Genomic DNA, 26,537 nt, shown 5'->3' on the forward strand with positions numbered 1-26,537 from the left:
ATGTCATTCTAGAAAAGCATTTTTCTTTCCAGCTTTTTATAATGCAATCTACAATACTTGTTGAAACTACTTCCTGAGGTAGCCTATTCCACATTTTCACAGACCTTATAGTGAAGAATTCCTTGCTCATCCGGAGCCTAAATTTCTTTTCCTCCAGACGCAAAGAGTTGTCTAAATGTGACATTTATACAGGGTGATCATATCCCCCCTTAATCCCCCTAGCGTTCTAATTCTGTCAGTTTTTTGATGAAAAAAGTGATACAATTTTTTCATAGGAATTTTTGTTTATATTGTGGGCCTGTAATTCTTAGGATTAACTCCCAGGTATAATATTTATATTTATTTATTATATTATAATCATAAATTATAATATAATACATAAATATAAGTCACAATTATAAAAAATGAAATAATAGACCACAAAAATGTAATTTATCAAAATAAAACTATTTTATGAAAAATGTCTCACTGAAATTTTCCATACAAGGGCGAAATATTATTGATAAATAATAATACAAATTAAATGCAGATTTTAGAAAAAAAAAATACATTTTTAGTAGACATTCCGGGTGTGGTAGATTTTGAAGCAGGGTGCTGCACAAAGTCCAACATCACAGTCAGGACAGTAGAACCTGGTTTCTTTGCGTTTCTTCCTTCCTCTGTCTTTGAGCAGCAAACCACACACTTTCCACACATCCTTGTAGGTGCTGCCTTTTTCTGGGTTGGTGGGATGTATTCAATGGAGTGAGGACCGATCAGGCGTTCTGGGTTGACAACGGTGGAAGCACGATGTCCAGGTCTATTCATAGCAACTGGTGGTGTTTGGTGGTTCTTGACTTGGATTTGGAAACTTGCAAAATGAAGTCTGAATGATTCACAGGCCTCTGACAATTTTTTCTGTACAGAATGTAGGTATTCCATAGGCACTGCTCAACTAGATCCCTGAGGATATTTTTGTAGTACTTCCTTTGCTGTTTCCTCATTGGTGGGTAAAATGTCATGGCTTGGTCAGCTCTGATGACACCTACTCATGAACAGTACTCATCAGGCACACATCTGTTGTGTCACGCCACCTCAGGGCCATCATCTTGCCTTTCTGCAAGGCAACAATTTCTCCTGTCTTCAGCTTCCTATTTGCAAACAGTGATGGCAGGTTGCGCCGCTTAGCCCTAACAGTTCCATAGGCATCTGTTCTGTGATGCAGAAGGAACTCATAAAGCTCAGGAGTGGTGTAGAAATTGTCAGTTGTGACACAATAGCCCTGATTTAGCAATGGCTCAATGAGGGATAGCACTGAAGATGTTGCCAATCCATATTGGCTTTATATGGGGTTGAACTGTATCCCTTTTCCAGTGTAAAATACTGTATTCCAGATGTAGCCAAATGAGGGTTCGCACAGCATATACGTTTTCACGCCAAATCGTGCCCTCTTTGACGCAATGTACTGCACCCAGCTGAGCCTCCCCTTGTAAGCTATTAGACTTTCTTCAGTGCTGACATCTCTTTCTGACACAGAGGTTTGCTGGAAATTTTGTAGAATCATCAGGAACACTTCCCAATTTTTTTTAAGTTTTGGTGCAGGATGGTTAGTCTCATTAAATTCTTCATTGTTTGCGAAGTGCAGGTACTTCATTATGAGGAAAAAGCGGTGTTCTGGCATGACTGTGCCAAAGAATGGAGTGGCAATCTTTTTATTCTTGGACCAGTACCACTTCTGCACTTGCCCACAACTCCCTCTAGGATCACCAAGCCCAAAAACAGCCAAATGTTATCCTTGGTAACAGGTTCCCACGTTCTGCTTCTTACAAATCTCAGGTGTGGAACACCTAATTGTTGTCCAGCATACCTGCATAAAACCAAATTAAAAAAGGTATTTTAGGATGTTCTTTTATAGTGTGGTGAAGGTTGCAAGTAATATGTTAGCAAACACAGAGCAGCATACATGTTGGCAAAAAAAAATTTAAAAAGTTAACAAACACAGAGAGCAGCATACATGTTTGCATAAAAAAGTTAGCAAAAATTTTCAAAAGTTTCAAAAAGCTAGCAAACAAGGAGCAGCAAACATGTTGGTATAAAAAAAAAGTTAGCAAAAAAATTCAAAAAGTTAGCAAACACAAAGCGGCTTACCTGTTTGTCTCCGCAACAATTTGTTCGATAACTTCATTGATCAAAAACAACTTCAGGTGTGCCAGGGGGTCGTCACATTCAGCCTCAATTTTCATCCCAGGTGCGCCGGTAAATGGAAATCTTGGCAGTGCTGTCCGCATCAAGGTCAATGGAGCACCATGTACGCACAGCACTGACCTCAGGTCCAGAATCATCGCTCAGTTCACTTTCGTGGTCTGATGATAAATTTACTGGATAATCACTATCGCTCGATTCCACAAGGGACTCCAAATCGCTATTGCTGCTTTCAAATTCCTTCAAAACAGCGCTTGAGCCGGCGAGATTCCTTTTGGATGCCATGTGGTCTCCAGCAATCAGTCAGGAACAAAGACAAAGTGATGAAATGATACATTCAGGAAGTGATTTATAAGTCATCAAAAGGTCAGATCAAGATTAGGGCTAATAGTGGGCAAAATGTAAATCAGGGCACTGGGCAATGATGCTTAGTGCACTAAAATATGTATTTATACTTTTATTATGTGTTTTGTACTGTTTTTATTGTAAAAATAAATTTAAAAGCAGATTACATAGTAATCTGCTTTTAAATTTCCCGCCCCCAGAATCCATCACTCTACTGCATCACCCGGAAGTTGTCACATCTTGCCGGGTGATGCGAGTGGGGATGTCCCGCCCTGCCTCACCCCCCTAAATCCACCAACAACTGCTCACATCACCCGGAGGATGCGAGCGTCACATCCTCCGGGTGATGTGAGCAGCTATAGTAAATTCTGGGGGTGATGCCAGCAGAAATCCTGCATGGTGCATCGCATCTAACTAATAATAGGCGCAGCAGTATGGCCAGGACCTGGGCGGCATTTAAAAGCAGATTACTCGGTAATCTGCTTTTAAATTTTCAGCCCGGCCACGCCCCCCGACAGACTGACGCCCCGGCATCACAGCGGGATCGTCCAATCACTGGAGCATGGGGCACAGGTAAGAGGGGCTTCTAAATAAACCCCGAGTGTGACTCAGGGTTACTGCTTTTTGCAAGTGTTTTCCACCCCGAGTCACTGGGCTGTATATTCCAGATGAGGCCTGACCAATGCTTTGTACAGGGGCAGGATTATGTCTCCATCACTGCAGTCTATTCCTCTTCTATTTCCCCTACTCAGTATGAAACATGCATGTTGTTAGCCCCTAAGTGCATAACTTTACAGTTATCAATGTTAAATGTCATTTGCCACTTGGCTCCCCAAACAAACAGTACATCCAGGTCTGCTTGAAGATTATAGACATCCTGTAATTACATCATGGACGTAATTATATTACATAGTTTGGTGTTATCTGCAAACACAGAAAATGGTACTTTTAATCCCAAACACTATATCATTTATAAAGATGGAAAAAGGTCCCAACACTGAACCCTGGGGTACATCACTAATACCCTTAGACCAGGCAGAGTATGAATCATTATTCACTAATCTCTGCATGCGGTCTGAATTTTCTAAAGCTTTACACCCTAACTTGCAATAAATCCTCTCTGGATTATAGTGTCAAATGCTTTGGAAAAGTAAACTATAACAACAGCTTCTCCACTGTCTACCTGTTTACTTACTTTCTCATAAAAAGAGAGTAAATTTGTTTGACAACTTCGGTCTGTCTTGAATCCATGCCATCACTTATAATATTATTTTCTAGCAGAAACTCTCCAGGACCTTTTCAACTATGGAAGTTAACCTTACCAGTCTGTAGTTACTTGGTGATGACCTTGCTTCTTTTTTAAAGATGGAAACCACATTGGCCTTATGCCAATCCATTGGTACAATGCCAGTGATTAAAGAGTCTCTAAAAATTAGAAAGAATGGCATTGAAATAACGGAGCTAAGCTCTTTGAGGACATGTGGTTGTAATTAGAGATGAGCAAATCGAAGCCGACAAAGTGGAATTCGATCCGAATTTCAGAAAAACTTTGATTCGCAACGAATCCGAATTTCCGCAATTTTTTCTAAAATGGCGGCTACACGTGTGAGGACATGGGGCAAGGAACTCTGGGACGGCGGGATGACCCATAATGCCATGCATGCAGCCAATCAGCAGCCAGCCAGCCCTGTGATGTCACACCCCTTTAATAGCCTCAGCCATCTTGGATTAAGACATTTTACAGCGTTCTGAGTGCAGAGAGAGACGTGTGCAGGCGCTAGGGAGAGTGTTAGGAGAAACCTCATTGTGATAAGTGCAGGGAAAGGATAGGGAGGAATCATTTCACAGCATCTTAGTGCAGGGAGAGACGTCAGCAGGCGCTAGGGACAGTGCTACAAAAGCGATTTACAAGTGCAGGGAAAGGATAGGGAGGAATCATTTCACAGCATCTTAGTGAAGGGAGAAACGTCAGAAGGCCCTAGGGACACTGCTAGAAAAGCGATTTACAAGTGCAGGGAAAGATTATTTGGGGATCCAAATAGCCATTATACAGCTCTGTCATTCCATCAATTTATATATCCAGAAAAATATATACACACTTCACTGTTGCAGTTATTTGTGGTCAAAGCGTTTAGTGGCGTATTTCAGTACAAAAATACAAATATATTCTCAGTTCACTTCTGCAGTTACCGTATTTTTCGGACCATAAGACGCTCCGGACTATAAGACGCACCAGGTTTTCCGCACAAGGGAAAACAAGAAAAAAAAAAATTGATTTGATTTCCCCTGAGATCCAGCGTGCGGCACTTGTGCCCGCCCACGAAGGCGGCGCCGATCGGCATTCATCAAATCAATCGGCGCCGCCTTCGTGGGCGGGCACAAGTGCCGCACGCTGGAACACAGGGGAACACAGAGGAGGAACACAGACACTGGCTGCTGTCAGCCTCTGTCTGTTTTCCTCCTGTGTTCCCCTGAGATCCAGCGTGCAGCACTTGTGCCCGCCCATGAAGGCGGCGCCGATCGGCATTCATCAAATCAATCGGCGCCGCCTTCGTGGGCGGGCACAAGTGCCGCACGCTGGGACACAGGGGAACACAGAGGAGGAACACAGACACTGGCTGCTGTCAGCCTCTGTCTGTTTTCCTCCTGTGTTCCCCTGAGATCCAGCGTGCAGCACTTGTGCCCGCCCACGAAGGCGGCGCCGATCGGCATTCATCAAATCAATCGGCGCCGCCTTCGTGGGCGGGCACAAGTGCCGCACGCTGGATCACAGAACAGGCAGAGATCGGCGCAGCCGGGGACCGGCGGGGACACAGGTAAGTAAAAAAATATGCCCCTGTACCTCTGCATTCAGACCATAAGACGCACCCTGATTTTCCCCCCACTTTAGGAGGAAAAAAAGTGCGTCTTATGGTCCGAAAAATACGGTATATGTGGTGAAAGCATTTAGTGACGTATTGGAGTACAAAAAGAAATATATATACGCAGTTCACTGTTGCAGTTATTTGTGGTGAAAGCACCGGCTTTCAGGCAGTCAAGTCTCCACCACCTCAGCCGAAGGGAGCTGTATGTCATTTCCATCTTCTGCTGGTCCAGATGCAAGCAATCACCGAAGCTATTGCCAAGAGACAACAGTATGCGTGCACTCATCAACGACGCAGAAGCTGAATGTGCTCCTGTCCAAGTTGCAGGTGCTGCAGTCCCTCCCTTTCCAAGTGGTGGACTCTGCACCTTTCAGAGAACTGATGACTTGTGCCAAGCTGATTTGGAGAGTCCCAAGTCGTCATTTCTTTGCGAAAAAGGCAGTACCAGCCCTGCACAAATATGTAGAACATAAGGTGGGCCAGTCCTTGAGTCCGTGTCTGCCAAAGTGCAAGGCAGCGCCGACGTGTGGAGCTGTAACTATGGTCAGGGACAATACATGTCCTTTACACCCCACTGGTTGAATGTGATTCCTGCACAGCCACACCAGCAACTTGGCCAGGTGACACTGTTTCCGCCTCCACGTTCTCACGCCGCTGATCCTGCGACAACGTCCGCCTCACCCTCCTCATCCTCCACCGTGTCCTCAGCCTCCACTGCAGGGACAATTCACAGTGCCCCTCCAGCATACCACATGTGCAGGGCAGGGCAGTGTCACGCTGTTCTGCACTTGGTTTGCCTGGGGGAACGGAGTCACACAGGGGAGGAACTGCTCCGTGTGATTCATCAAGAGATCGAATCAAGGCTTTTTCCGCGACAACTCAAAATCAGAACCATGGTGACCGACAACAGGAAGAACAATGTGTCTGCGCTGTGTCAAGGAAGGCTGAGTCATGTACCCTGCATGGCACACGTCTTCAATTTGGATGTCAAGCGGTTCCTGAAGTCTTCCACCCATCTGCAAGACATCATAAAAATGGCCAGGAAACTTTGCATGCACTTCAGCCACTCGTACACCACAAAGCACACCCTCCTTAAGCTGCAGCGGCAGAACGACATCCCCCAACATAGGCTGAAATGCGACGTTTTCACCCGTTGGAATTCCACCCTCCAAATGTTGGACTGACTATACGAACAGAGAAAGGCCATCAACAAATTCTTGATGATCCAAGCGGATAGGAGTACTCCCATGTGTAACTTTGATGTCAGCCAGTGGCAGCTCATGCGTGACACCTGCCGTTGGCTCAGGCCCTTTGAGGAGGCCACGTTATTTGTCAGTCGCCAGGACTACGGGATGAACAACGTCATTCCACGGCTTCATGTCCTGGAACAGATGCTGGTAAATCTGGCTGGTCAGGGGACTGAAGTTGTGGCGGCTAGATCCCACGGCCACATGAGCCTTGCTGGGGCTGAACTGGAGGAGGAGGAGGAGGACATTGGATCAAAGGCAATGTAAAGCGAAATGGGTGGTTTTTCTACTCAGGTGACAGGAGAGGAGGAGCAAGATGGAAATGAGGAAGACGAGGCAGAGGACCCAGACACAATGTGGCAGTTTGCAGTGGAGATGGAAGCAGGGAGTCCCTCCGAGTCGCTTGCAGAATTGCCCGCTGCATGCTCACTTGCTTGCGCAGTGACAGCCGAATTGTCACCATTCGGCAGAGGGATGGCTTCTGGCTTTCCACCTTGTTGGACCCTCGTCCAAAATGGGGGCCTTTTTTACACCTGCCGAGAGGGAGGACAAACTGAACTACTACAGAGACATCCTATGTAGTCAGTTGGCTGCTGCCTATCTGCGTCCATCCTCTCGCATGTCTGACCGGGGGGGGGCCACTGCACTTACGTTCCACTGCCATGGCTGCTGTGGAGGGGTGGAGTGGCAGGAGCAGTACGAGCTCCATCAGCAGCAGCCTGAGTCTAGAGTCGCTGATGAGCAGCTTTCTGCACCCGCATAGTGAAGAAACTACTGACCATCAGCTAGACATAGAGCAGAACCTGAACCAGCAGGTGGTGTCATACTTGGGGTGCACCCTGCCAGCCGTCATTGAAGATCTGCTGGACTACTGGGCAGCCAAACTGGATTTGTGTCCGCAACTGTCCGAGTTTGCCCTGGAAAAGCTGTCCTGCCCGGCCAGTAGTGTGGCATCAGAGCGGGTGTTTAGTGCGGCGGGTGCCATAGTTACCCCAAGAAGAACTCGCCTGTCCACCCATAATGTGGAGATACTGACCTTTGTCAAGATGAATTAGGCGTGGACCAGCCAGGATTTCCACCCACCAATTACCTGATACATCTGATTAGATGATCCATCCCACCTGACCCAATCCTTGACAAAAGAGACCGGTTTCTTCTGGCTACCTGCCTCAGCTACTACTCTGATGCTGCCACCCACCTGATGACACACATCAGATCCCAAGTGCTCCTTCTTTCACCCACCTTCGTCAGCGGGTACTGGTATTGCCACTCACCGCCCCACTCTGTCACCGGGTCACTTTGTGGTCTCCTGATGCTGCTGCTGCCATCTCCACACTAGGTCACCTTGCCACTCTGTGGTCCCCTGATGCTGCTGTGCTGCCATCTCCACACTATGTCACCTTGCCACTCTGTGGACTCCTGATGCTGCTTCTGCCATCTCCACACCATGTCACCTTGCCACTCTGTGGTCTCCTGATGCTGCTACTGCCATCTCCACACTATGTCACCTTGCCACGCTGTGGTCTCCTGATGGTGCCGCCACCTCCACACTATGTCATCGTGCCACTCTGTGGTCTCCGCCTGATGCTGCTGCTGACGCCAACTCCACACTCTGTCACTGTGCCACTCTGTCATTGTGCCACTCTGTGGCCTCCTGATGCTGACGCCACCTCCACATTCTGTCCTTGTGCCACTCTGTGGCCGACTCATGCTGCTGCCACCTGCACACTCTGTCATTGTGCCACTCTGTAGCCTCCTGATGCTGCCGCCACCTCCAGACTCTGCCATTGTGCCACTCTGTGGCCAGTTATCCCTGTGGTAAATTTTATGACACCTCCTGCTCCTAACCCAAAAGTAACAAGGATCTAGAGGCCCACTTTCACAGTCTGTATTCATTCCTAAAATCCTGATGCTGCTGCCACCTCCAGACTCTGTCATTGTGCCACTCTGTAGCCTCCTGATGCTGCCCCCACCTCCAGACTCTGTCATTGTGCCACTCTGTAGCCTCCTGATGCTGTCGCCAACTCCACACTCTGTCATTGTGCCACTCTGTGGCCTACTCATGCTGCCACCACCTCCAGACTCTGTCATTGTGCCACTCAGTGGTCTCCGCCTGATGCTGCTGCTGACGACAAACTCCACACTCTGTCATTGTGCCACTCTGTGGTCTCCTGATGCTGCTGCCACCTCCACACTCTGTCATTGTTCCACTCTGTAGCCTCCTGATGCTGCCGCCACCTCTGGACTCTGGCATTGTGCCACTCTGTGGCCAGTTATCCCTGTGGTAAATTTTCTGACACCTCCTGCTAACCCAAAAGTGGCAAGGATCAAGAGGCCCCATTTTCACAGTCTGTATTCATACTAAAAATCAAGATCAAGCGAGCTTTTGCCCTTCTGCTCCACAGGAGGTTTCTGTCTTCCCTGAGCTTGCCTTAGGACACCTGCGTTACCCCAGTCAAACTCTCCACCTGTCACTGTCCTCAAAACGGGTCGCACCCGGCGCACGCCGGGCGCTTGGAGCCAGAAGTGAGAGCCCCTCGGAGTAAAGTCCCCACCTGATGCCACACATCAGATGCCAAGTGCTCCTTCTTTCACCCACCTTCGTCTACTGGTATTGCCACCCACTGCCCCACTCTGTCACCGGGTCACTTTGTGGTCTCCTAATGCTGCTGCTGCTGTCATCACCACACTATGTCACCTTGCCACTCTGTGGTATCCTCCTGATGCTGCTGCTGCTGCCATCTCCACATTATGTCACCTTGCCACTCTGTGGTATCCTTCTGATGCTGCTGCTGCCATCTCCACACTATGTCACCTTGCCACTCTGTGGTATCCTCCTGATGCTGCTGCTGCTGCTTCTGCCATCTCCACACTATGTCACCTTGCCACTCTGTGGTATCCTCCTGATACTGCTGCCACCTCCAGACTATGTCATTGTGCCACTCTGTAGCCTCCTGATCCTGTCGCCAACTCCAGACTCTGTCATTGTGCCACTATGTGGTCTCCGCCTGCTGCCGCCACGTCTAGACTCTGTCATTGTGCCACTCTGTGGCCTCCTGATGCTGCTTCCACCTCACCACTATGTCATTGTGCCACTCTGTGGACTTCTCAAGCTGTTCTCCCACCCTCCCCACTCCATGACTGGGCCACTATTTTGCCTTTTTGGCCTGGATGACATCACTATTTATTTGACCCTTCTTCTGATCTGTCAGAAGGAAGGAAAAAATGACACACAACGGATCCTGTCTGTGTAGCAGCTGTAAGGCCTGTAATAGTACCATCAAAATTGGCTTATGATTTGGTAGCCAAAAGCAGGAGTGGGTACAAAACACAGAAGACATGCAAATATTCTATTCACGTGTCATCTCTGTCCACTCCTGTTTTTTTTGGGATTAGCAATACTGATGGATTTTTGAGCAAATGCTGACCGAGTGAAGGCATATGCTCTGCAGACAGGATCCGTTTTTTGTGGGTTATTATTCTGATGGATCAGAGGAAGGGCAAAAAAATCAGTGACGTCAACACAAACTTACTGCTGACACCCTCTCCACTCTGTCGGGGGTGCTCTACTTGTATAAGCGGTTAAAAGAACAGGTTCTGTAGACATCTTTGTGGAATTAGCTGACAAGGGTGTAAAAGGAGTGCGCTTCTTTGTGACGCTAACATGGACCTGTAAGGCTGAGTTCATACTTGAGTCAGTTTGGCCCCGTGACTGCCCAAAGTGAAGTGTGCAGTGATTCTAATAGCGACGCCTGTCATCTGCATGTCATACTGACTCACAGTATTATTTCACTACCACAGCAGACTCCCTATGCGTGTTACTGCAAGGCACAGTGTTCTACACCACTATCAAGGCTCTCTGCAGGCCGGAAATAGACATTTTATAACGCAATTCACAGTGAATCAAAGCAAATCTTTTCCAAAAATTTGGCGAACCGGCCAAATCGAATTTTTGAGAAATTCGCTCATCTCTAGTTGTATTCCATCAGTTTCTGGTGCTTTGTCAGCCTTAATTTTGTCCAACTGTTTCCCAATCATATCAATTTTAAGCCATTATAGCTCATTAAAGCGGTGACATTGCAATTAGCATTTTTTTTTCTTTATCCCCAGTTACCAACCCCATCAAATTCAAATTAAATGTTTATCTTTCCTGTTTTTGCTGTTTTCCTGTTTACAATTTACATTAAATTAGGTCAAATTATGGTCACTGCTACCCAGATTCTCTTATATATGCACATTTGGTATAAGCTCTGCATTGTTAAAAAAAAAGTAGGCCCAGCAGAGTATCATTTCTAGTTGGGGAATCTATAAACTGTACCATAAAATTATCTTGTATTCAATTCATAAATTGCCACCCTTTTGCTGTACGTGTAGTGCCATTACTCCAGTCAATGTCAGAGTAGTTTAAATCTCCCATTACTAAAACTATGCCAGCCTTTGCAGCCTATATGGAAAGCAAAGTTGTTTTGTGGGTAAATAATTAAATAAATCCTAACTCACTGCAGCAAGCTAGAAGCTGTATGGGGAGAGGAGACATTTCCAGGTAAAGGTGCAGTGACCATGAAAAAAAGTATTGTACTGTAATGTGTGCGTGGCCAAGTAAATGATCTATAGACAAAATAAATTATTTGATGCAGTCCAACCAAAAGGCAGGTCCTATTTACTCAGGTAGGTCCTAATTTACCATTAGAACCTGGCACTTGAAGAGCCAACCATTGCTATCACTTACTATGAGGCAGAGTCGTTGAGCTGGTACTCCCGTGATCTGTTAAAACATGCCTTTACACCCAAATCTTTCCACAATCTCTTGATAACACCAACAAGTTCTGGAGACAGAACACCTTCTTCTGCTGTACTGGCCAACATAAACAGTTGCCGGGCATCATCCTAAACAAATGAGAAAATTAATAGACGCAAACTCAAGGGTTGTCACATATGGGGGGGGTTAAAAAAAACATGACTCACAACTCTAGCCAAGTCCTCAAAATCAATCTTCAGCCTCCCCATGGCTCGCACTAAAGCTATTATAGACTGAATGGTGTTACTGTAGACAACCACTTTGTATGACCTGCATTCTTCCTCTGAGTATCCATTTTCATGAATAATCCTAATAAAAGACATTACACTCTTAAGTATACACATACAGAACAATACAAAAATAAACTGTTGCACATTACTGGAAAAACTATATCAAACCAAGGGAGGAAATACCGTAATTAGTGTTTAAACCTGGCAGTGGCACCCAATCTTGTTCTGCACACGTCAGATTGAGAGCTTATCCGTGGGCATTACACCAATGAAAATGACCTAAAATCCAATCTTGAGAATGTGAAAAGTGAGATCATGTATCAGATCTGTTCCTTTTGTGCAATGCCCACATCACAGGAACTGCAGGAGACCATAAAGAGGAAGGAAACATAAGCCGAAGATTCACTTTAAGGATGCTTTGTCACTTCCTGTTGGCTTTACCAATGTTTTAAAGAAGTTTTGCTGTAAATGTTGCTCTTAAAATGCATTTAAACCTGCAATACGCACCTTTCCCTATTTTATCCCAGAGCTAGCCTCTTCCTTCGTCTCTGCCAAATGTCAATCTTCGGTTAATTTGTGTACCTGGGCTGGGCTGACCTAACTCCCGTGTAGGTCTTTCAGTCCTGACATGCACAGTGGAAGACGGGAGGGCTTAAGTCCATATGCACCCTAAAGTCCACATACTAGCCCTTAAAGTGACTGCATAGCAAAAAATGTTTATTAGTTTTTGAATAGGGAAGGATTAGAACCCATGTCAAGTATTTATTGCTGTCTATGCCATTGTTTAGGAGATTCACTCTTTTTATTCTCCTGGTGTCAACTGTCAAAGAGAAAGGTATTGGAAATCACAAATTGTTGTTTGTGAACAGAACAAAAGGAAAGGAAATATTTTCTAAAGGGGACACATATGCAAGCAACAACGTTCTAGAGGAGGTAAGTCACCTTACCTTCTGTTTATAGAACAGGAAGCGAAGGAGAAAATCCTCAATGGATATAGTGCAAAATAAATTGACCATAACTTTTAAGGTTAAAAATGTGCTGGATAATTTTATGAGCCTTTTACTCATTATTTTCTTTAAAATTTTTGCAAAGGTCAATACACACATAAATACAAAGCCAAATATATTGAAGCTGCCTCTCACACTGTTTACCATTACTTAGTGGTTCAGTCCATCAATCATGTTCATTAGATATTTCAATTTCTCTAATGTTCAGTAACATTCACCCCCAGTCTTTTGTAAAGTACATTTATATTTAGAATAATAGCAATCTGATAGTAACCTGATCAATCACTGTGTTTGATAAAAATTTTATTTCCACATGGCAAATTATTTACAAGTATGGCATAGTACATTGATAGAAAACCAACAGACCCACTAGTAATAACATGCATGCTGCTGATTCTGTGTAGTTGAATCATTAATTGAACGGGATTGTTCAAAATATTAGCAGTGTGGAGTTTAATTAGTGAAGTAATTCATTCTGTGAAAAAAACAGGTGTCAATTACTGCTCTTTTTTAACCCCCCACCAGTAACCCTGAGTGTGACTCGGGGTAGAAAAAAGAAACTGGAAGCGGTAGGTAAACCTATTGAAAACAATAGTAAATCGCGACTTACCTGATCCGCTGGCGATGAGTCGATGAGTCACCAGGGAGTCCCCGGTGACGTCGGTGAGTGCAGATGTTCCGTTCAGGGCGGGGAATTCAAATCTATTTGTATTGCATTCAATACAAAATAACTGTATTGAATGCAATACAGTGGATTTATATGTGTAAAAGCAGTACATTGTCTTTCATGAACATTTATTTTACAGTATAACATAATAGTATGAGTATATTATTTATTTGTTTTAAAAATGTTTTAAAAATGTAAACGTTAAAAACCTTTTTTTTTTATTTATTTAATTTATTATTTTGACATGATTTTGTGTTTTAAGTTTTTTTATACTCATACTATTATGTTATACTGTAAAATAAATTTTCATGAAAAACGTACCGCTTTTAGACATATGAAACCGGACAGAAATGAACCAACCAGGAGGTTAAAGAAGGAAGGAAGCAAATGTTGTACATGCTGGTTATAGTGCATTTCTCTCTGATAACCCTAAATAAAATTAGTTGTTCCAGACATTGTTCGGAAGAACATTATTCTTTGATGAAAAGTTGATTAGAGAGGGGAAAACAAAATTATAGACTGCTCAGCTAAAATGATATCAAATGTTTTTAAATGGCAGTTAAAACATGAAAAACGTTGAAAAAAAAACAGAAAACTACTATTCAAACAGCAAGAGGAACAACCAAAAAGGCTAAAACCCAGGCACTGATCAGCTCCAGACAGATCAAAGAAGGTCTAAAATTACCTGTGAGTTCTGTTACAATTAGAAGCCTATGTGAAGCCAAGGTATTGGCAAGAAGCCCCTGCCAAGTCCCAATGTTGTAAAAAAGGTGTGAAGAAGAGCTCAGTTTGCCAAAGAACACAGTGACTGGCCTAAAGGGAAATGGCACAGTATTTTGTTTTTGTTTTGTATTTTTTTTTTTATAGCCTGACATTTGCACTCATGTTGATTTGTCCCCACACAACTCCTGTGTTCATTTGTAGTTGTGTTATAGGTTTGTTGTCATTGTGCTGCCTGATCTTAGCCCTATTGTATACAAACACACTTCCACTTGCTGTCCAAACTGGTTGTCAATTAGTTGTCTAGCTGAGTTGCATACTCATTCTAACACACCTGATGGTAATGGAAGGAGGTCCAGGTTGCCAAGCACAACATCAAAGCACATTGATGGCCAAGTTTACAAGAAGGGTCTCGCACTCTTAGAAATGAACAGATGTTGTATTGTTGCTTAACTTAATGCTCATAAATACTGGAGTGTATGCATTATATGGGTGTTTACACAAAACAAATAGTACTAGTATATCAAAGTTCCAAGGCCAAATCCACTTTGTGCCAAACATTTTCTTGCTTTTCCATCCCTTCAGGGTGTTTTTGCAGATTTGAATGGCATTTTAGATGTTGGCCCCCTATATATCTAATTGACTTACTCCCCTCAACTTGGTAGTGGAAGCACATAAAGGTGGATTCCTTCTTTTAACCAGAAGCAATATCCTCCATAAATGTTGCTTGTAGCTAAGCCCATGATATCTGAAATCATAGGAAGAAATTGGCAGTCTTTTCAATGTGAAGCAATAGGGTCCAAAAAACCCTCTTTGCCTATTTCTTCTTATAATTTCTCTTTTCTATGTATATGTACACACATCTAAATGCATACATACAGGTTTGGCTTTATGTGCACTCATGTCTTTACATACATGAGTGGATATGAAGCAAAACATGCAAAATACACAAAAAAAAATACAAACTTACCTTAATGAGGACTGTGCAAAAGTGCAGTGCATTTTTCAACTGATAAAACAGTTCAAGCGCACGTAGCCAGTCCGCCGTGGCGCACAACTATGAGCTACAAGCTCCTGAAGTTTGGCGCACAACTATGCGCATGAAACAAATAAGACAGTTGTGTTGTTCTTTACTTTACAAATAATTCAGAGGAAGGAACAGCTTAAAACAATCAAAATTGTCTTTTTAAACTGTGTGTCCTGGGAGATTGGAAAGGAGATCACATAACAACAAACCCCCAAAAACAAACAACATTTTACAAACAACTTTATTCAAAAGAAACATTTGCTAAAAGGTCACAATAAAATATAAAAACACATAAAAAAAACACACACAAAAAAAAAAAAAAAAATCTAGTCGGACGGCAAAGCCAAGCCTTTGCCCGCGGAAAGTTGCAAGATTTTCCCCGAGGCCGGTCCTCCGATCAGGCATCATACGCCTTTAGATAGGCGCCTATGTAGAGGAGCTGAACTCGGTTAACTCTTGCCCAACAGGAAAGAAATAAGTGATTTTAAAATTTGCTTTTTTCTTAGCGCATATAGATGTTTTAAACATTTGAACAGCACAAACATTTTTTTTAGGGCTAAGGGTAATATGTGTGCCATTAGAAAGAATGCTTTTTTAGGGGAACAGTGACTTTTAATGCAAGCTCGCCAGTGAAAAACTGCCGGGGATGCGCGGCTCCGGCAGCGAGCTCATTCAGTTGTTGAATAGCGCGACGGCTTCTGATTTCGGATAGCGAATACGAATGCGTGAGCAAGCTTCCGATTTTGCTTGATAAATCAGGGCCACTGTCTTTAATTGTGCTTCACTATGCACTCTTTTCACTCTATTCTAAGTATAGTGTTAAATTTTTTCACTGTACTCTTGCATGATCACATTATCACATGTATGCAGGGATGTATGTATTTACTTGTAAATATGTTGTGGGGGATTGTAAAGTAGTGTTTTTTGCAATTCCATGTATGAATGTACCCGGACTGAATTGTTTTCGATTATGTGAATAATAAAATTATTATTTAATCAAAAACTGTATTCTTACATGATTGCTCAGACATATATTTTGTTAGCATGTTCATATAGTATGATGTATACTTTTTTAATTTTGCAGTGAACAATACAAAAACTCGCTGGAAGTCCCTGTGTGACAGGTTCACTAAAGACCTGAGAGAGCAGAACCAGCAGAGAAGTGGATCGGCAGCAGGCCAAGTGAAAGTGCACGCCTACTTGCAGAACTTACAGTTTCTCAAGAGAAGTGTAGAGATGCGGCCGTAAGTATTCATCTGACAATCTTGTTTGCAAAATGTGTTACATTTTATATCCATGTATCTCCCTGTAGAAATGGGTATTTTTGTATTGTACTAATTAAAGTCCTAAACTAATTGTTCCTATTTCCCCATAGGACATCTGGAAGTGTCGAGCCAATGGAAGAAGCTGCTTTTGACAGCGAGAGGGGAGAGGAGGATGATCTGGCCTCTGAAACATCCCCATCTACGGCACCCCCACCAGCACCACGGAATACAAAACAAAACAAGAAAATTTCAAGCAATTCAGAGTTGGATGTTGGAATTGTTAAAACGGTTTCAACCATCCAGCAGCAAATGGTGATGCAGCAACAGCAGCAGGTGAAGTTCAACCAGTTAAATTTAGACAATGACATTGCTTGGTTCTGCTACTCAGTTGCTGGGGACCTCTCTTTGCTGCCCAAAAATTGCCTCTTCCAATGTAAGTTGGATATTATGCATACCATCCAAAAAGCATTTGCTTGTGCTGCAGCTGACAGATCACCAGGGTATGACTACCATCTTCAACCCCACCCTTACCCACAAAATCCCCCTCTTCCCAATCACACCCCCATGTATTCACATCAGAATGGAGCAGCCAGTCTCCAAACCCACCAAAATCCACACTACCCAATCCCTCAGCACTCAGTTTCTCAGTTTCAACATCCCCATTTCCAAAGTCCCCAACACTATGTTCCCACATCTCCAAGTTCTAGTAGCGCCTTGAACTTTAGCTCCTTACCCCAATCAATTCCCCCATTTCATGAACATCTATTTACAATCAGCTCTCCCACAATCTGCCCCTAATCCACAAAATGTAAATTCTGCCAAGCAAGGCCCCCACCTAAATGATCTATCCCAAGCTGCACTGGAAGACAACTCAGTACTGCAAAACCGGAATACTTATTAGGCCATTCTTGCTATTGATTATTATAATTGCTTTTGTTAAAAGTTTTATCTTGTTATTTAAAGTTTTACTGGTTATTTATATTATTCTTTGGTTTACCTGTTCCAAGTTGTGATTAACTTGTTAATTATAATATTCTTTTGTTTGCATGTTTACTGATGTTATTTACTTGTTATTTATTTGTGTTTTTGTTTATCTGTTACCAAATTTTGTAAGAATAAAGTATTTTTGCCTGAAAAATATTATTGGAAGAAGTCATGAGTTCAGTCCCCGTGCAGCCCTAGCGGAGTTCTGGCAAGTGCTCCGCACACGTGGGTGCAAGGCACGTGTCTCAAATTAACCATGACTGCAAGACTCAAAGGAGTTCCCTATGCCTGCAGTCATGGTTAATTTGAGGCACGTGCCCTGCAGAATGCTGTGCTCCATGTGTGCTAGGCACCCACGTGGGTGCAGGGCTTGTGCCTCAAATTTTGTTCATTTTTTTCTTTTTTTTCTATATCAGTCATATAAAAATTAAAGTCATATAATGAATATTGACAGAACGTGCAAATCTTACACTTTAATTTGAGGTTATCCATCTCAGAAATCCTGGATGAATTTGGAGGTGTACTGATGCATACTGTCTGCACAAATCCAGCCAAATTCAGCCAAATTCAAAGTTGATTGGGAGGCACTTTACAATACAGATGAACAATGACCCAAAACATGGGTCAAAACAGTGAAAGCAACCCTAGATTTTTTTTTTCTTTAAAACATGTCTTAATTAACAGTTTGTAGATAACAGGGACAAGCAAACAATAAAATTAACCACAAAACGAAAAAGATATTCCTTGTAGTATATTTCTTGGGTTAAAGCACAGAATTACATATATCTTAGCAGAAAATAGAGTAAAATAAACAATAACAAAAGAAAAAGAAGGAGATGGGAAAAAGCAGCGACTGCAGGTAAATCCCTAAATAACAGCGAGCAGCCACGAACAGAAATATCACGAACATTAGGAACGACCTCCCAGCTCCACATTTAATATGTACCAAGAGGACTGCAAGAAAGGCTTCCAAATCTTTTCACTTATAAGTTCAGTAAATGTGTGGAGAATGAATGAGTGCCATTTGTCCAAAAATTACCAGTGTGTTTATCATCATTTATTTTAGCATCTGGGGCCTCCTTGTGAAATAGTGTACTCATAATACCTTTAATAACCTCCATTTTAGGGGGTAGAGGATCTGTCCAACTCATGAGTAGGGTCTTTCTAGCTGCCAATAGACACATGGAAATCCACCCCCTCCTGCCCTGTACCACTTCCAATAACTCATCCCAACTGCCAAATAGACATATTGTAGTGTCCTCAGCAAGTATTGTGTGCTCAAAGGGCAAAACCATAGACAGTGAACCAATGTGTCGGATTGGGCCTTCTATTTAGGGCAAGTGAAATCAAGTGTGGTAGTAGACTTGTTCCCTTCATTGGTTCTTAACACTTTGTATGCCCTATGGAGTATTTTAAATTAAATCCCTCTCCACACTTCATTTACCGTAGTTTTGCATACAGTTTGGTATCCCTGTGTCCCAATGGAGACCACGTCCTTCATATGTAGTTTCTCACCACACCTGCATACATTGGTAGACGATGATGTCAGAGATGTAGTAAAGAAATCCTGAATCGTCTTGTAAATTGCAAAGATGGAAGGGGATGGAAGATATAATAAATGGTCATATCTATTGTAACTGAAAGCCCCCTTGACATCCTTCACTACTGACTTATAATAATGTACCACTTGTAAATAGTACAGACGATGTTTCAAAAGTGCAGGGGATCATAGCCTGACACGTAGTTCCCTAAAGGTGAGCTATCGACCTGCTTCCGGATTGTAAACATCTTTGCTGTTTTTACATTTTTGCCTTGCCATTTTCGAAATATCAGCTGAGCACCCCCTTGTGGGAACATTGGTTTTCCGAAGATAGCCAAATACCTGGAAAGGCTAAAGGAAAGATTCATCTATCTACTCACTTCTCGCCAAGCAAATATTGTGTCCCTGATAAGAATATTATCGTTTAGCTGAGCGGGGAGCGATGATAAAGTGCTGTGCAATACGGCCCTGAGATCCCTAGGATATACCAGTGCACTTTCCAAAGCACAGTTGGAAAAGTAAGAAGTCCCCTTAAGCCAATCAAGAAAATGTCTAGTCAAACAAGTCATATAGTATGTTTGGGAAATTACCCATCCTGACGATTTGGGTAAGTATAGCTTCTGCAGCGATATTCTTGGATGGTTGCTTTGCCAGATACATTTTTTGAAAAGCGTGAAGATGTGTCACATCCCCGGCAGCACAGCAGCAGAGGTATGGTCTGTAAAGGGCAGAGAAGCTTGGAGAAGGACATCATTTTAATCAAGTGGATACTCCCAAACAGTGATATTGGTAAATTGTGCCACATCTCCAGTTCCCTTTGTATTTTGGTTATCAGAGGAGGATAATTTAACCCATATATCGATGAAGGATGCTTGCCTATCTGAATTCCCAGGTAAGTGATATGATCACGTGCAATGAGAAAAGGGGACTGGCACAGGGTAAGCTGTACAAGGCACGAGAGCAGGGACAAATAAGGACACTGAAAACCTATTTTCTCCAGCACTGAAAAAAAACAGACGACATCCTCACTATTAAATGCCTTCTCTGCATCAATACTGATAATTGAAATGTCCTCTTTGGGATGCCGCCTGGCTAAGTCCAGCATGGTAAGGACTTTGCAAATATTGCTCACCGCTGATCAACCACCCACAAAACCCACCTGGGTACATGAAATTAATAAATTAATAGGGGTAATAAGGAAGCAAGTCTATTAGCTAGGATTTTTGACAAAGCCAGTTGAGAGAAAGAGAAAGAAAAGACAGGCTTTTGTAGGGCAAAACTTTTTTCTTAAAAACTGGCGCACAAAAATAACATTATAAGAAGCAGTGGCTTGGCTTGATGTACTCTGGCTATCCTGAGACCAGGGATTCCTGTCTGGTATTGCCTGTCGGGTTACACTTGCCCTCATCGTGAGCTCTTGGTTTGTTGTTCTTTATTCCAATCACATTGTTGGCATTTTCCACATTTGTACATGCCTGGCACGGGCTGATTACTTATGGAATTTGTTCCGAAATGACTGGAATCCAAAGTATCTTTTAACAAAAAAGATTTTCTGTACGTAATGCTTGGTTGTGTAAAAAATTAGCTGTGTTTGGGTCCCCTAGCAAGATATGCCAATGTTAGCACCTTGAATATTATGCTATGCTGGATATTATAAGTTGTGATCACCCTGTTTCATCAGATGTGAGCATGGTTTTGTGAGAAAAGAGATCTTGGCATTTTGATGTTTTTTCTTTATAATAGGATCTTTTTAGGAAGTTTCTTGCTATATCCTCCCAGAAGTAGTCTCTCTCTGAGAGCTTTCGCTTCTGTTTCAAAATCCCTGTTGTCAGCGCAGTTTCTTGTAAGTTGTAGGTACTGACTCAGAGGAATGCTTCTTTTTAGTGGCATGGGATGTGCACTTGAGGCATGCAATACGGTCTTCCCAGCTGTCTACTTTCTAAAAAGTAGTGGTGCTGACTTGACCTGGTGGTGTGACTCTAACATACATATCTAGAAATGGTACTTTAGACTAAGATTGCATTGTGAAAGAAAGGTTGTATGTATTGTTTTGTATTTTAGAGAAGAATTCTTTTAGGGAGGATTCCGGACCAATCCAGATGATGTTGATATCGTCTATAAATCATTTCCAACCCTATATGAATTGTTGTATGGAATTAATGTTGGATTCTGGAAAAGGTTTTCCTCCCAATTGCCTAAATAAAGGTTGGCATACGAAGGGGCACATCGTGTGCCCATGGCAACTCCCTGGATCTAAACAAAGTAGTGGATGTTGAAATGAATACATTTCTTGTTAGAATGTATTCCAATAATGACACTATGAACGTGTTGAATGCATGGTTAGAAGGGTAGTAACAATGTAGTTCCTGAATTATCTGTAGACCTTTTGTGTGGGGAATACTGCAGAAGAGTGCCTCCACATCAATGGTGACTAGGAGAGTGTCTTGTGGGAGCAGTAGATTAGATGTGATGGATGTTAAGTTAATTACTAAAGATCTTAAATAAGCATCCACCAGATCACTAGCATATGAAGCAATGGATCCAATATCCCGATACTATGGGTCATACTGATGGATTAGTTAGGTTTTTATGAATCTTGGGGAGAGAATAGAAGGTTGGAATAATGGGGTGTTTGACCAAAAGGTAATTTTTCTGTTTATGATGGTACAATATTAGTTGTAGAACGTATCTATAAATTTTTTCCGGGATGGTTTTTTACCAATCTTTATTATGGAGAATTTTATAGCACATATCCAGAAATTGGGAGTGATCTAGAATCACAATATTTCAACCTTTATCTGAAGGTTTTATCGTGATTTCTTTGTTGCTCTTCAGATTTTTGAGTGCTTTTTTAAGGTTAGGGGTCAATTTTCTGGTTCCGTATAAATCTAGGGGTTTTTTTTCCTGGGTGACAAAATTGATAAAGGTTTGGATGTGAGGATAGTTAGAAATGGGTAGAAAAAAGGTTGACTTAGGTGGTCTTACTGGAATAGTGTATATTGAGGTTTTCTGGTTGAGTGTAGGTTTGGTGTTGTTGGTTCAGCACATCTCCACTGTTTTCTTCTGTCAGTTCATATAGAGTTTTTAGGTTTCTAAAATCAAGTATCGAAAGAACTGAATTGTGGTGGTACCGTGAATCTGGTGTGTGGTTGCGACTTAATAAACATAATCTTTAATGTAAGTCTTCTAGCGAAGAGTTGTATGTCTTTGACAAATTCAAATTTATCAAAGTCAGTGAAAGTACAGAACGAAAGTCCCAGTTTTATTGGTTGTAACGCATCATTTGTAGGGTTGTATGAGGACAGGTTGATGACCTCTAGTTTTTGTGTATTACAGATGCTTTCAGTATAAGGTGGTCCATCCATCAGACCTGTTATCGGTAAAGGTGATGAAAATGGGGGGGCAAGTTTAAAAAAGATTTGGTTTTAGGTATCGCTCCAAGCGAAAGGGTGTGTTGTGGTGATGCTGGGAGTGGCATGTAATTAGGTGATAAAATAGGAGGATCAGAGGAAGACAGAGGAGGGTCTATTGGTGACATTATATTATCTAGTGTATTGTCATTAAACGTGGGTGATCCAATGAGGTTTGTGTGTGGAGTAGGGGAAGATGATGGTGATAAGGGTGGTAGTCCTGGAAATCCTATGGAAGGTTTTTGCTTAGGATTTAGTGTGCTAGAGGGGCTTGGATCACTTTTTTGGTGTTTTTTACCTTGGAGTGTATTAGGAATTTGCATTGCCAATTCCTGATTGAGAATGTTGTATGAGGATAGTGATGAGAAGGAAGCTGATTGTGAATTTATAGATGGGTCGGTTGGTAAACAAGTTTTGGTTGATGATTTGGTTTGAGTTGAAGTGGGTTGTGTCTCAGTGGGTTTGGATGGAAGGTTTGTGTCACGTTTGACACCAATAGAATCCCATTTATATGGCTTATGCTTGATAAAGGCCGACTTATCTTTTTGAAATTTATTCTCTTTCCTGTTATATATATTGATGTTAAATTTCTCCAAATGCAGTTTTAAAGGATCTGAATTGATCCAAATTCTTTGAATGCATTTCAGATAATTCATAGTTGAGGGTGATTAATAAGAATGTTAATCAGGAATTCAGAGCATTTGTTTAAAACCCCTACCCATTCACTTTTGCATAATTCCGGGTTCTTAATGTTGGGGAAGAGTTGGAGTCCTATAAGGTTGCACTCTTCCTTTTAGTTGCCACGCATCCACATCATGCATCTTCTACAATTCCAGCAACATTAAACCAATATTAATACCTTTTAGGTCTTGGTCATGATCTACCCTAATTTTGTGCTTACACGCATTAATATCTATTGATTCTTGTTCCAATTACTCTTTTTAGGGGTTTGTTACTTGATTAATAACTACAAGCTACAGGTAAATGGTACAAGTACGCCCTCATGTGGTTATTTTGTTAAATACATTAAACTGATTCTCTAGGACAGTTTACATGCCTATATATTTGATTATAGACGGTAGAGCAACAACTTATCCGTATTTGATTAAGAGTACATCATCGATCTTTCTACTCTGAGTATCAAGCATCAATCTATACTGATTTTTGCTTAACTGCACATTTATTCTGTATTCCTACAACCCAATATTTTTTTATACCTAATTTTGGACTCTTCAATAACTACTATTAATTACCCGGTTTGAAATAGCACTTGGCAACAAACTACTTTTTCCTACAACTACAGTGGCAGAGTGAGAACTTATAAAACACTATTTAAAAAAAACAGCACCATGTTGTTTTATTCCTTTAATAAACTTCGACAAATATCATGTATACTGTTTATATTTCTCTTTTCTGATTAGAACGTCCAAACCATTATTTGATTTTATCATTACTGTATTTCTGAGCATTAGCCGGCATCAGGCGTCTGTTCTATACGGTCAAAAGTTTCATCAATCTTAGCAAGTAAGCTCCTTAAATAAACATTTATACGTTTTAATTGTTGTGTATTGTTTAATTTTTATTGCAACATATTGATTACAATATTTATTATTGTAACTTTTAACCTCCCTAGCGGTCTAATTCCGTCCAAATTTCCATGCAAAAAGCTGTACAGTTTTTTCTATGGAAATTTATTTTTCATCGTAGGCTGTAATTCTTAGGCATAGCTCTCTGATATTTAATAAATTTAATAATAAATTTTAAATAACAAAACACAAAAATCTGTTAAAAAAAAATAAAAAAAAAATATTTAAACATGTCATGTAACTGTAAAGTAGCATATTTATATATAGCATAATTATATAATATATATATTATATGAATGTTTCTTTGTATTGGATTCAATACAGCTGTTTTGTATTAATTCCAATACATAATTATTTGAATTTCCCGCGATCCTACCCACCCACACCGAACCCATGTACCGAGGTCACCAGGAAACCCTGTAGATCTCGTCACTGAACTTTGCGGCTGGAGATCGAAGGAGCAGGACATGTCCCCAGGACCTGCAGGGACCAGCAGGATGCCGGGGACAGCGCGGGAGGTACGCGTGGTTTGTTCTTTAGTTAAAAGCAACCCTGGGTATGACTCAGGATTACCCCTTTTTGGATATAAAATCCACCCCGAGTCACACTCAGGATTACTGCTGGAGGGGTTAAGGTATCTCAATCCCCTGAGGAAGCGTTGCGGGGCGAAACACCTTGGGAAGTAAACAAATTTTTGCTCTAATATGTTATAATTACTCTATGACTTCTAGAACAGTGAACCTGTGTTAGCCCAGGTATAGTGCAAGAGTGGTCCAGCCCAGGTATAGTGTTTAGTTTTAGAATGATTAATTAAATAAAAGTTAGGTTTTTAAGAAACATTTTGCCCTACAAAAGCCTGTCTTTTCTTTCTCTTTCTCTCAACTGGCTTTGCAGATTCTTGACGCGGGTAGCTCGGACCTTCTAGCCCATCCCTTATAAACACCATTGTCATCCTCCTCTCCCACGTTGTACACTAGCCCAGCCCCCTCTGGCAACACTACCTTTTTTCTTAACCCCTTAAAAGCTCTGGGCTAGGCCCCAGCACCCGGTCATGTAGGCACTGCGCCTAATTCTTACGGCTACGTGCCTCTCTTTCAGGCTGGGCACTCTGAAAAAACTCTCTCCAAAACAACTGGGTTGTTTTCCTTGGTTGAATCTATTAATTTAGGATTTTTTACATAATTTTGGAATCTAGATTGATAAGTGAAATGGGACAATATGATTCAGAATGCTTAGGGTCTCTCCCCTTTTTGGGGACCACTTTCATATACGACTCCATCCCAGAGGAAAAGTAGGAGCCTCGATCGCACATGGAGAAGTATAAACTATGTAAATCTTGTAAGAGATCATATCCCATTAATTTGAATTATTCGGCCGAATAGCCATCTGGCCCTGGTGATTTGCCATTGGCCAATCCTTTAGTAGTATCCTGTGTCTCTTGTTCTGTTATCGGGGCATTTAATAACTACAAGTCCTCCAATTCAAGAGTGGGTAAAGGGATAGAACTGAAAGCTGAAGGGCTAAATATAGATGTCCCAGATCGTTTAGCATATAGTGTATGGTAATAATCTACCAGCTGGGAATTATCTTGAGCAGGATCAGTTATTATGGTCCCTTCCAAAGTTAACAATAATAAGGGCATATTATCCTTATTAAGTGGTTTCACTAAGTTGGTCAACATTTTTTCTGCTTAATTCCCAAATTTATGGAAGCGTAATTGGATATACTGTTGTCTAAAAACTTGTGTATCTTTTCAAGCCCATGGTCAAAATCCCTTTTAGCTTTTACCCATGCTCCTTTGGTGGCAGGGGATGGGGAATCAGTAAGACATTGCTGTGCCTGGTGTGACTTATGTAGCGCCAAATTATGGTGTCACCCTTAGGAGCTGTACTATTCAATGATAGTTGAATAGGAGCATGTTCAGATAGCACAATATCGTGTATCGTTACATCTTGAACAAAGTTGCGCAAAGGAGTGGAGCAAAACAGATAATCTAAACGTGCCTGTTAAAAAATGAGCATAAAAAGGTGAACTGTCGTTCAAATGGATATCTCTGTCTTCAAACATCATTAAGCTGCATAGATTCAGTAAAACTAGCAAGGTGAGTAGAGACAGGACCCTGCATGTCTAACCTCTCTTTCATTCATTACAGTGTTAAAGTCGCCTCCCACAATCTTGTATGGAACCGGATCTTGAAACATCCAGCATGTTAGGTTAAAAAAAAAAAAAAGGAGGATGGGGGTGAATTAGGCGCATACACATTGTAGAAGGAAATTGTTTTTAATCGTGAAACTCAATAGAATGAACTCTGCAAAGTCTCCCTTCTCCATCATGATGTGAAGAAACCACTTTACCTCATAGATTTTTGTGAAGCAGTATGAGCACACCCGCTTTACGATCCACTGCTGGAGAGACCACTACCTCCCCCACCCACAATTTACAAAGTCCTGGGCGTCCAGGTGGGTCTCTTGAAGCATGGCTATATCTACCCTAAGTTTCCTGAGATGGCACAAAGTCGCCATACATTTATGGGGGGGATCGTAATCCCTTTAGAATCCATTAAATTAAAGTTAAATAAAGAGAAAGTGGCTATGAACCTAACAGTACCATTATGCATAAAGGTGGAAACAATAACCATAAAGTCCAATCAACAATGTTACCAAAAA

General features: G+C 42.0%; 1 protein-coding gene and 2 long non-coding RNA genes across 3 annotated transcripts in view; all 3 read right to left on the reverse strand.

The window, feature by feature from the left end:
• Nucleotides 1-26,537, reverse strand: part of GNAI3 (G protein subunit alpha i3) — an 81,491-nt gene that overhangs the window by 34,784 nt on the left and 20,170 nt on the right. The window contains exons 3-4 of the mRNA XM_072423612.1: nt 11,603-11,744; nt 11,367-11,524 (exon numbers count right to left, since the gene is read on the reverse strand). Coding sequence (XP_072279713.1) covers nt 11,367-11,524; nt 11,603-11,744 — 300 coding nt within the window. The remainder of the gene's footprint in view (nt 1-11,366; nt 11,525-11,602; nt 11,745-26,537) is intronic.
• Nucleotides 427-4,969, reverse strand: LOC140339059 (uncharacterized). The gene is made up of 2 exons (XR_011922357.1): nt 2,128-4,969; nt 427-1,846 (listed from the first exon to the last, which is right to left on the reverse strand). It is a non-coding gene; the product is annotated as an uncharacterized lncRNA (long non-coding RNA).
• On the reverse strand, nt 8,145-9,440 carry LOC140322270 (uncharacterized). Its single transcript, XR_011919192.1, has 2 exons — nt 8,611-9,440; nt 8,145-8,559 (listed from the first exon to the last, which is right to left on the reverse strand). It is a non-coding gene; the product is annotated as an uncharacterized lncRNA (long non-coding RNA).

Source organism: Pyxicephalus adspersus, chromosome 1, assembly GCF_032062135.1.
Source record: "Pyxicephalus adspersus chromosome 1, UCB_Pads_2.0, whole genome shotgun sequence".
Classification (NCBI taxonomy): Eukaryota; Metazoa; Chordata; class Amphibia; order Anura; family Pyxicephalidae; genus Pyxicephalus; species Pyxicephalus adspersus.